Source organism: Schistocerca gregaria, chromosome 2, assembly GCF_023897955.1.
Source record: "Schistocerca gregaria isolate iqSchGreg1 chromosome 2, iqSchGreg1.2, whole genome shotgun sequence".
Taxonomy (NCBI): domain Eukaryota; kingdom Metazoa; phylum Arthropoda; class Insecta; order Orthoptera; family Acrididae; genus Schistocerca; species Schistocerca gregaria.
Window position 1 is genome coordinate 36,206,730 of NC_064921.1, and position 10,646 is coordinate 36,217,375.

Below are 10,646 nucleotides of genomic sequence, written 5' to 3' on the forward strand. Positions count from 1 at the left end.
CATCCGCGATGATTGCAACATAATCGGCACGTTTTATCTCTCTACGAACTTCATCATGGTACACTTCCAACACGCATTGCAGTAGTTCTTTCTGAACAGTCTTAGAAATGCCCTTGAACATTGATGCTTGACTGAAATGAACGTGAAGATCTTTATCCTGTTCCGCACTGAAGTGAATTAGCTGACGGAAAACCCCCTTCTTTTGAGAGGCATCAGATTCATCGTGGCCCCTGAGAGCCAGTTCCAAAGCACCACAGAACTGAATATAGTTTTCAATTAAATTCAATTTATATTGTTGTGGCTGTCCGTTGTTTGTCTATATTGCGAATCTAATTTCTGCTGAATGTTGGTTTAGGCTAGGAATGAAAGACTAAGCATATTATTCATGTGTCGCTTTGACATTTCATGTACCGTACTTATGCCCAATATCAATTATTTCGGTCTTACCCCAATGAACATCGCTCCCAAATAACACACAAGGAAAACAAAAATACAGCGTTGCTTTCTTCACACATATCCATCCATTCTTTGGTAAATTTCTGGATTGAACTTAGGGCATCGATTTTCTATTTGCTGCTGCAGATTCGGATTCGGGAGTGACCTACCTAGCGTTTTGATTTGAATTTTTTCACTGAGAGTCGTGTCGCTAAATAACGTTTTTAATAACTCATTTACTTTGTTCACGTTTGCTATTTTCACGGTCAACTGAAATTTTCCCTTACAGATAACAGTGTGTACAGAGACATATACGGTCAATTACTTGGACCAACAATAACTACAACATGTTTGTACAGAACTGTATTACACGATAGTAACAAGTATAAACATAAATACTACGCCCTTGTTTGAAAAATAGATGCTCGACGGGTGGTGAATACGTTAGTTTTCTTGTTGTGTTCCTATAGCTCTGTTCTTGTGAAATATACCAATACTGAAATAATGCATATTAGTTTCAAAATCTAAGGGCATAGCTATATTCAAATTGTATATAACTATTTATAGCGATAATTAGATTTATCATTTCTTTTTCGATTTAATTAAGCATTAATTTGAGTTTAGGAATGCTTTAGCATTAACTTGCAGAAAGGTATCGCAACTGGGTTACAAGAAGTTTGCACCCCGATGTATTCTAACACGATCGGTAGATGGTAGATCGTGCTTCTGTAGTTCTGCAATTCGTACAGATTTCTCTGCCTTTCTGGTGCCACGACACAGCGGCACTACCTCAGAAGCCGCCCTCGGTAGAGATATCGTTGGCAAATCGTTTCAGAGGGTTTAATCGCGAAGCGTAACAGAATTGCTTTCGCATCTTCAGTACTAATAGGGATTTAGGGCTAACCCTCATTTACACGAGGGAAACACTGACGGCGAATTGATTGCGCGGAAAAGTGTCGCAAATTTCTGCTCCTTAGTGTAGAGATGCGGGTGAGCTATTCTTTAATTTACAGCACGCAATACGTTTACAGAATTTTGGTACTTTGATGCACTGTATAATACGCTAAATATGGGAAAGGCAACCTCTCGAGCACAGATACGCATAAGCAGAGAGCAGGACGCGCACTAGCTTTCAGCACTGCCCTCTTTCTAGCAAAAGTAGAGGCAGGAAACCACACCGACTGTGGACGCCTTTGCTCCATTCGAGATATTGCTCCAAGCGGGAATGTGCTTTATTGTTTGCGATAATAGCTAGAGTGGCTAATTTAATTGCCGTTTTGAGATGGGGTTTGCCCAGCTCGTGGAAATCTACCTGTCAGCATGTTGTTTGGACTGGAAGCGATTGATAAGTGTGGAGAGGCGGAGGCGGCTGATAAGTGTGGAGAGGCGAAGGCGGCGGCGGCGCGCGGCAGAGATGCGGGGGCCGTGGTGCGCGCTGCTGTGCTGCTGCTGGCTGTGGCTGCCGGCCGCGGGGGCGGGCGGGGGCGGCGGGGGCCGCGTGCTGGCCGGCGAGCCGGTCGACATCTCCGAGTTCCCGTGGCAGGTGTCCGTGGAGTACGTGGGCGCGCACCGCTGCGGCGGCTCCGTCGTCAGCGCCGCCTGGGTGATGACGAACGCATGGTGCGTCGTGGGCGGCGAGCCCCTGTACTACCTGCTGCGCGTCGGCTCCTCGACCCGAGGCAGCGGCGGAGACACCTACAACGCCAGCCGGCTGCTCTGGCACCCGGACTTCGACAACGCCATCTCCGACAAAGACATCGGCTTCTTCGAGGTCTCGGTTGCCATCTCGTTCAGTGACAACGTTCAGGTACTACGTCCACCAATACTCAAAGTTAACTCGTCTTATAAAAGCAGACAGCGCTTCCGGGCACGGTTTCCACTCCGCAGCGGAGATTAAAGCTGTACACTGCACTGGGTCTCGGACTGGCACGAACCTTTGCCTTTCGAGGGGCAAATGCTCCACCGACTTTCTTTCTTTCTTGTTTCTTCGTCCGTAAAGGCTGCTCCCTTCCCTCGATCCCGTCATCGGTTCTTCGTACTAGCTTTCACTGGCGTGGCTCTGGTGGCTTCCGTATAATTTCGTGTCCCAGGTGAAGTACTTTGCTACTTCCGAGGGTGAAACTGAAATTCCCATTTCTGTCCGACAACGTTCTGTCCGTTTTCTTCCCGGGAAACTAAATGTTTCTTCTAACTGAGAATAGTCGAATTAAACAAAACATATATTTTGGCAGAAATACAGTCCTAATCATTTGACATTTTTATCGGCTGCTTCTTCCGAACTTCTTTCTAAGTGGACTATAACAGCATTTTCCTGAAGTTTTACAATTATAGCATTCGTTACATTACGATAAATAATAGATAGACTACGAGCGTGTACTTAAAAGACGTCTCTGAAGAGTCACTTTATTAGATGAAACTTATTGCCTTGTAGAAACTATAGTTCGCTTTCTTTGAAAATAAAACCTTCCTTTTCTACTTTTTCTAACGCACTAAAACATTACTTTCCAAAAAGTCTTAAGAGAAAATATTACTTGCAGTGTGTGAAAAAACCGAAATAAAAGAAAATACACACCAACGCGTAAAACTAATCTGATTGTTAAACTTCCCTCTCTATTCCAACCTTCTAATTAGTGGCATATTTCTCTTTGTACTTTTTTTATTGGAATTTCTCTCTCTCTCTCTCTCTCTCTCTCTCTCTCTCTCTGTGTGTGTGTGTGTGTGTGTGTGTTAACTTACAAGCCGAAGCTATGAGCGCTCTGCTTACACATTTTAAAAGAAATGGATGTGGGTAAAACGACCAAACTTGTTGTCACACGATGAGAAGGAAACCTATAAAACTCCACTCAGTCACTCACTGCGACCTCACTCGCATTGCCCAACACTATCTCTTTATCCCACAGGCCTTAATACGACGCGGGTGAAGGTGCTATAGATGGCATGCAGACAGGAGTGCAACCACAGAAGACAGAGAGGGAAGGCACAGGAGAATGTGAATGCCTGACCACTCACAAAGAACGTGCCTGAACCAGCCGTAAAATTCTTGAAAACAAATTGGACATGTCACGAAACCTTAAAACTCTAAACACATTCTTTAGGAAGTCAGTTGAAATAGAGGGCAAGTGTATCGGCAGTTCTGCCACTGCCCTCTGTGGCGCACAGTCACTACACGCTGTGAGGACCTCGTCGCGGACTGTGATGGAGGCAGCTTGTCGCCCTTCACTCGCCTTTGTACCTCAGCAGCGGCGTGGCAGAGTGCACGGGCAAGTGACTCAGGATCGCCACACGGCTCATAGGCTGCTGCGTCTGCCCTATCGTACGGCTGTGTGCCCTACTAGCTACCAAAGAGGCACCTCTTTTGCCAGCCCGTGTAGTTGGAGGACTGTGTCCTGGATATTGTGGACTACTCTATCTGCTGGATGCAAGAGTTGCAGGAAGTGATGGGCACGCACAGAATCGGAATACACAAGTACTTTAGCACCTGACTCACGTCCAATCTGCTCCACTGCCTTAAAGTCCACAAACCATTGTGCATCGAAGACCGTGAAATCTTGGGCAGTTGGACCTCGAGGACATGATCGGGGAAAATAACAGAGCGACCGACGGAGTCCCATCTGTTTCGACACATCCGTAAAGACGGCTGTACAGTTGTAGTCATAAACTAATGTATTAAAAACATATACAGGAGTGTAATCCCTCCTGTACTAGAGCACATCTAAATTTACTCTGGAGCTGAGCAATAACCGTGGTGGTAGGCCTTAAAATCCCGAATTTGGGATGGTATGTGCTCCACACTAAATGACTCTAGTGCATGTTGCATGTGCGTTCCAAATGGCGTTATTGCTTGCTCACGATTGGAGAAAAGGTGTGCCGAAGGACGACGAGCAAAAGTATGGTATGTAGCTGTGAGGAGCTTACATGTGTGATGCACCACATGGAGCTGCCACCAGATGGTGAGTAGCAGGTGGTGAGTAGCAGATGGTGAGTGGCACCACCAAATGGTGAGTACAAGTTCCCCAGCCTGAGCGCAGAGAGTGGGTGCGGGGCTGGCCCAGTGAAGCGCACACGGCCAGCCTGGTCCCCTCACGGTGGGTAGCGTCACTAATCTTCAGGTAAGAAGACCTCGCTGATACGTACACCCTGCACCCGTAGTCTGGCCTCAAAAGCACGAGAGCCCTATAAAACTGGACCAGATGGGCCCTGTCTGCTCCCCACCTGTGGCTGAGGCACATCAAGACATTCACTGCCTTTCACGTACATCAGTTGTGGGAAGCATGACAGTTTCAAGTCAAACATCAGACCCAGAAACCTCACTTAGTCTTTAAAATGTAGAATGGTATCCCACATATGCAAGTCCGGTGAAAATACGACGAGAACTATTAAAATGCACACACAGACGCTTACCCGCAGAGAACTGAAAATTCACCTTTGCACCCCACTCCTCTAGCCCGTCCATCGTAAGTTGGAGGTGATGGCTCACTGTTGCAACACTGAAGGAGCAACAGAAATCAAAAATCGTCCACAAATAAGGAGCAGTGTATGGAAATCCTTACGGTAGACGTGATACTATTTATGGCTATGGCAAAGTGAGTAATACTTAAAACTCTGCCCTGAGGGACACCATTCTCTCCTGCTCTAATCGATCTGACAGCCCGTCACCAACTTGGGACCTAAAAAACCGCTTAGACATGAAAGACTGCACGAAGATGGGGAGGTGGCCACGAAAGCCCCACTGATCCAGTTGCATGAGAAAGCTGTGTCTTCAAGTAGTATCATACACCTTACTGACATCAGAGAATACGCTTACAGTGACGTTTACGTAGGAAAGCCTGCGAATAGGAGTCTTCAGCTAGGTCGGGTGGACTGAAATCTGCGGAATCCACACTGAGTACGGCTATGGAGTAGCCACGTCTCTAACAACCAGACCAGACGACAGTTAACCATTCACTCCAAGGTCTTTTGCAGACAGCTCGTTAAGGTGACGCTCCAGTAACTACTGCGACATATGCAGTCCTTTGCTGGTTTTAGAAGTAAGGGAAGTGACTTATCTGCCATGTCAAACTGAAACTAAAAATGGTTCAAATGGCTCTGAGCACTATGGGACTTAACATGTTAGGTCATCAGTCCCTTAGAACTTAGAACTACTTAAACCTAACTAACCTAAGGACAACACACACATCCATGCCCGAGGCAGGATTCGAACCTGCGACCGTAACGGTCACGCGGTTGCAGACTGCAGCGGCTAGAATCGCTCGGCCACTCCGGCCGGCAAAATTGAAACATTCGAGGAGGATTTCCTTTGCCACTGCTGGCAAATGTCGAAACGTGTAGTACCAGATTTGGTCGTGAGTGATTGCAGTATCATGACTCTCAGATGGCGACGATTCCAGCTCCCACATGGAGAAAGGATAGTTGTGAGACTCAGATTTTTTTCTATCTGAAGTCTTGCACCTGTATACAGTCGCGCGGTATTGTCGAAACGCCGGATCCTGCCTGGCGTTAGCAGTACTCTTTGCAAAAAGCTCTGTCGTCCGACTGTGTATCAGAAATCTTGGTGACGGCCTCCCATACTTTTGTGGAACTTGTGGAGTGGTGGGTGCAGTCTGGGAGTGCTGCGCATGACCTCTTCTGGCTGTCCTGAGTTATATGTCACGCGTCGGCTCTTGCAACACGGAAAGCTGTGGGGTTTCCTGCTATTGGACTGTAGTTAACCGAGGTACAGCCGCACCCCTGAGCAGCATTGCTGAGTGGCACTCACCAGGCCGACGAAATACAGGTTGCCTCCGAAGATGACCCTAGGACTTTTTGACGGATATGTCAGCGACACGCCGGATCTCTCGTGAGATGTGGCCCACCAACTCCTGGCTGAACAGCGTCCAGTTAGCCCTGCCTTTCTGTAACCTCTCCATGCAGTAGGTGAATGCGGAGTAGGAAGTGATCTCTGGAATGAAGGTCATCAATGACTTGCCACTAAGCAGAGTCTACGAGGACTGGAGAGCAGAAGGGTAGGTCGACGGCTGAGAATGAGCTCGTAGCAGCACAAAAACTGGTGGCAGTACCTGTGCTGAGACGTGAGGTTCTCCGAAACTGGAGCGGGAAGGCGAGTAGAGGGCGATCCCCACGAAACATGACGGGCACTGACGCCTACCAGTACGAGAAATGGTCGACGGGATCGCCGTACAAGATCTGTGAGAGCCTCAGAGTCTATTTATTGCATCTCGTGCAGGTACATATAGGGAGCAAACACTGGTCGTCTGGCAGACACGAATTCCGGTGGCAACTGCTCGCAGGTCAGAGGCCGAGGGGAGAGGTGTGCAGTGGTGCGGATCACTGACAAACAAAGCGACCCCTTCGCTCTGCCTTTTCCCCAGCCAGGTCATCCTTGTGATAGAGCACATAGCCCCATAGTACAGGTGCCTCAGACACTTTTGGTATCCTGCAAACAGAAGCACAGAGGGTGTTGCTTATTAGGAGTTTCAGTTCGTCCACACGTTCCACTATAGGATGGGAGCCACCTGCCAGGTGGGCAGCACTTTCTGCTGGGCAGTGGGCGGAGGCTCAGCCCGACGTCCATGTCCGTCACCTGTGAAGAAGATTCGAGAGAAACATCAGATCTGACGATACCGACATTGCTGGACCGTATACTTCGCGCGCCTCCGTCAGTGAGCGTTTTTCCTCCTTTGACTCGGATCTTTTTGTCTGAGGCGATTGCGAACTTCGGCCGCTGCAGTGGTAGCGGCAGTGCTGGGTGGTGATCTTTAGAGGGGCACGAAGTTGTGCAGCGTCAGCAGCTGGCTCCACCAGACAGGATGCGCTTCGCCGTTTCTGTCTGCCGGATCTTCCGTTCTTCGATGCCCCGTGTGGCCGACAGCGTAGCAGACACAGTCTGGCGTGGCGGACCAACGCACTCTGTCACGTCTGCTCTCTTCTCCTTCTTCTTCTTCTTCTTCCGCTACAATGCAGTACGAGGCGATTACCGCTCGTTCCACTGTGTTAAGGCAGGCTACTTCACCCGGGCTAAGTAGTCTAGTCGGTGTAGTACAACACTTGCAAGTTTACATTTGCAGAGAGATGGAAACTGCCCGGTCTGTGATTTCCGACTGGCTGCTGCATTTAGCGTCCGCTGCTGAACTACTGCAGTCCCGCGACTGGCATCAGTTCCCATTTCGTCAACCGGGCGTTGCTGAAGGAAATTTTTGTCGGAGGCAACAGAGGAATTCGTCAGGCCAGAAATCCGACAAGTCAAATAAAAACTTCCATATATTGTTAAAAAAATAGAATATGAGGCAGCCTCCTAGAATTTAATTACGACTTATGCACACAGGCTAGTCTGAAACATCTTATTGCAGGGCAAGAGAAAAGAAATAAGCAACTGAAACACAAACGAGCGTTTTGATAACTCGTTCAGCCTCTCATCAATGTGAGGGTACACCGACAGATCCGTAAAACTAATAGTCACAAAGTGAAGTCGAGGCATGGACATTACCAAGTGTTATTACTTAAGAATTAAGATGCAAAGCGTCGTATTCCTACGAATTTAACCGACCGAGGTGGCGCAGTGGTTATCACACTGGACTCACATTCGGGAGGACGACGGTTCAAACCCGCCTCCGGCCGTCCAGATGAAGGTTTTGTGTGATTTCCCAAAATTGCTTCGGGCAAATGCCGGGACGGTTCCTTTGAAAGGAAACCGACGGGACAGATGACCTCGCTGTTAGCCTCCACCCCCCTCCCCCCTCCCCCCAAATCAGCCCAGCGACCAATCGACGACTTTCGCGACCGAAATACTCGCGGTTACTTTGCAGTGAATGCGAAACACCGCTAACTCGAGCAGTGAGGTCCACGGCTGCACTGAGAAAAGTGAGCGTACCCACAGACTTGCGGACTGCGGCAACAGCTGCGCTACTGAAGATCGCGGACCGAACCCACCCGACATCTGCAGCCGCCTTTGCCGTCAGTTTCGCTGCCGAGGGAACTGCGCTTCACAGTGCGCCCGCCGACGCAAAGAGGCGCGCCCGGCCGACCTGAACAGTGTCACAGTTGGAAGTTGTTGAGGCCAGCGAGGCCCGGCCTCACGGATCGGAGCGGCCGCAGTCCTGCGGAAGGCCGGGGGGAACCGGGGACGCGTGGCAACACGTTGCGAGTAACAGCTCGGTCAGCCAGTAACCGAACGGGTCCTGCAGTCCGCTGGAAACTCAGCACAAGCTTCACTCAACGCCCTGCGGATTGCCGTCGGGTTTTTGCCGCGTAAAGTTTCAATCTTTATGGTCCATTTCTGCGTCTCGCCAATGATTTGTTAGAGTACAGGTGCTCGTTCCTCGACCTCACTGTCGTTGCGTGTGACGGCAGCCGGTGGCGCTGGCGGAGGAGGAGCCGTTGGCGGGCAGCCAGGTGACGGTGTCGGGCTGGGGCAGCGTCGACGCGGGCCAGGAGTACCCGCTGCAGCTGCACGCCGTCAACACGACCGTGCTGGACCGCGACGCGTGCAACGCCACGTTCCAGGGCCAGCTCATCACCGACGACAAGATCTGCACGGCCGGGCCCGACGGCGGGCTCGACTACTGCAACGGCGACTACGGCGGCCCGCTGGTCGCCGGCGGCACGCAGTACGGCGTCGTCTCCTGGGGCTACGGCTGCTACTACCCGCAGTACCCGGGCGTCTACACCAACGTCGCCTCGCTGCGCTCCTGGATCAACGGCACCGTCGGCGTCTAGCCCGATCTCCTCTTCCCGCCTTTCCGCGTTCACAAATTTACCTCGCCTTTCCAAACGCGTGCACGTACGCGGATGTCGGCGAGTACAGTTTACGACGTATTAGTTCGACTGTATCTAAATGTTTTACTGTACTTTTTAAAATTCCTCCGCCGGTCAACACTCGTAGCGAAATAAAAGAAACGCAGCGTTTTTCCTCAGAGATATATTTATCGAGAGGGCGCAGCCACTGTGGAGTCTGCGAGTGGCACAGTTAGAGTAGGTTCTCTGAGAAACGAAAAGAAGATGTATATCGCGTGTCACCACATTAGCAATAAACTAATGTAATATATGTGTCTCATGTATAATTCTGCAGTCTGGAAGTTATTAAATATCTACAATTCACGAAAGTGAAGTGAGTCATTTAGTGTCATTTAGTGTTACGTTCTTACTCGACACCAGAGATCAGGGACTTACCAAAACGGTAACTCACTAAATTTCGTCGAGTACCTCTCGTAATCAAGAAGGGCTTTTATCGTACTATAGTTTTTGTGGGACCAATATTTTTAAACGCGGAGAATTCGGCAAACAAACGCACTTGTTGGTTGTTGTTTACAGGAAGGTTTGCATCATATTCAGTGTTACATAAAAACGACTAAGTGGATCCTTGGAAATTCGAAGTAAAAAATTTTGGAATCAGAGGATATTGAGATATCCACAAATTAACGCTTACAACGTCTACCACGGTTAAATAGATACGTTAACGTCATTTAATTCTTATTTCTGTAAAATGCAACACTCGCCAAAATGCTGCTTATAATGCAGAATTGTCTACCATACACTAAAGCATAACTGTTTCGAATTATGCAACGAGTTTCGCCTTTATAATGTATGTAATGAACTGTAATTTAAAGAGTAAATAATTTCACGTTTCTGTAAACTTTCATCACTTCCGACAACCAAAAACATATAACAGCAAGTAATATCCACAGATTCAACAGTGTCACACACAAGTGTCATCAAGTACGCGAGAAGAAAATGTTAATAAAGCCTTAAAAACAAAGTCAATAAGACCACAGCAGTAACAATGCGAAACGAGTAGAGAATGCCGCATTTAAATTCCAGAGCTGGGTGCTCACACAGTGACTTTACATGGTTAACTTTGTCATGTCGATGTAGACGTTTTTCGATACGGGCTCAGCTGGAAGTAAACTGCGTTGTACTCGTGCACTAGTGCGTTCTACTGACTTCTTACTTTAGTTGACATTTTTTCGAGTGCACACAAGCAGTATCATGGTAAGTAGAAGAGAGACAGCGATATAGGTAGTGGTAGGGATTTACGTGTGAATGATAGATCCCTTCCGTAATCATCTTCATACCTCCTCTGGGTCACCTGAGATGAGGTGCCACTGATCTCATTTGTACTAAAACTACAGTACACTCAAGGTGCCTATTTGCTTCTAGCACCCTGGCTGGAACGCATAAGTTCTGAGTATGTGCGCCAGACTGCAGTCTCGTACAGT

General features: G+C 48.6%; 1 protein-coding gene across 1 annotated transcript; it reads left to right on the plus strand.

Annotated features, from left to right (window-relative positions):
* The first annotated feature begins 1,813 nt into the window (after positions 1-1,813).
* LOC126335597 (trypsin-7-like) lies at positions 1,814-10,057 on the plus strand. The gene is made up of 2 exons (XM_049999047.1): positions 1,814-2,242; positions 8,782-10,057. The coding sequence occupies exons 1-2, from the start codon at positions 1,850-1,852 to the stop codon at positions 9,145-9,147; spliced, it is 759 nt and encodes a 252-aa protein (XP_049855004.1). The 5' UTR covers positions 1,814-1,849; the 3' UTR covers positions 9,148-10,057.
* The last annotated feature ends 589 nt before the right edge of the window (positions 10,058-10,646 follow it).

Coding starts and splice junctions, on each gene's coding strand:
- LOC126335597 (XM_049999047.1), top strand. CDS start 1,850: ATGCGGGGGCCGTGGTGCGCGCTGCTGTGCTGCTGCTGGCTGTGGCTG. Junction 2,243..8,781: donor CGTTCAGTGACAACGTTCAG/GTACTACGTCCA, acceptor GTGTGACGGCAG/CCGGTGGCGCTGGCGGAGGA.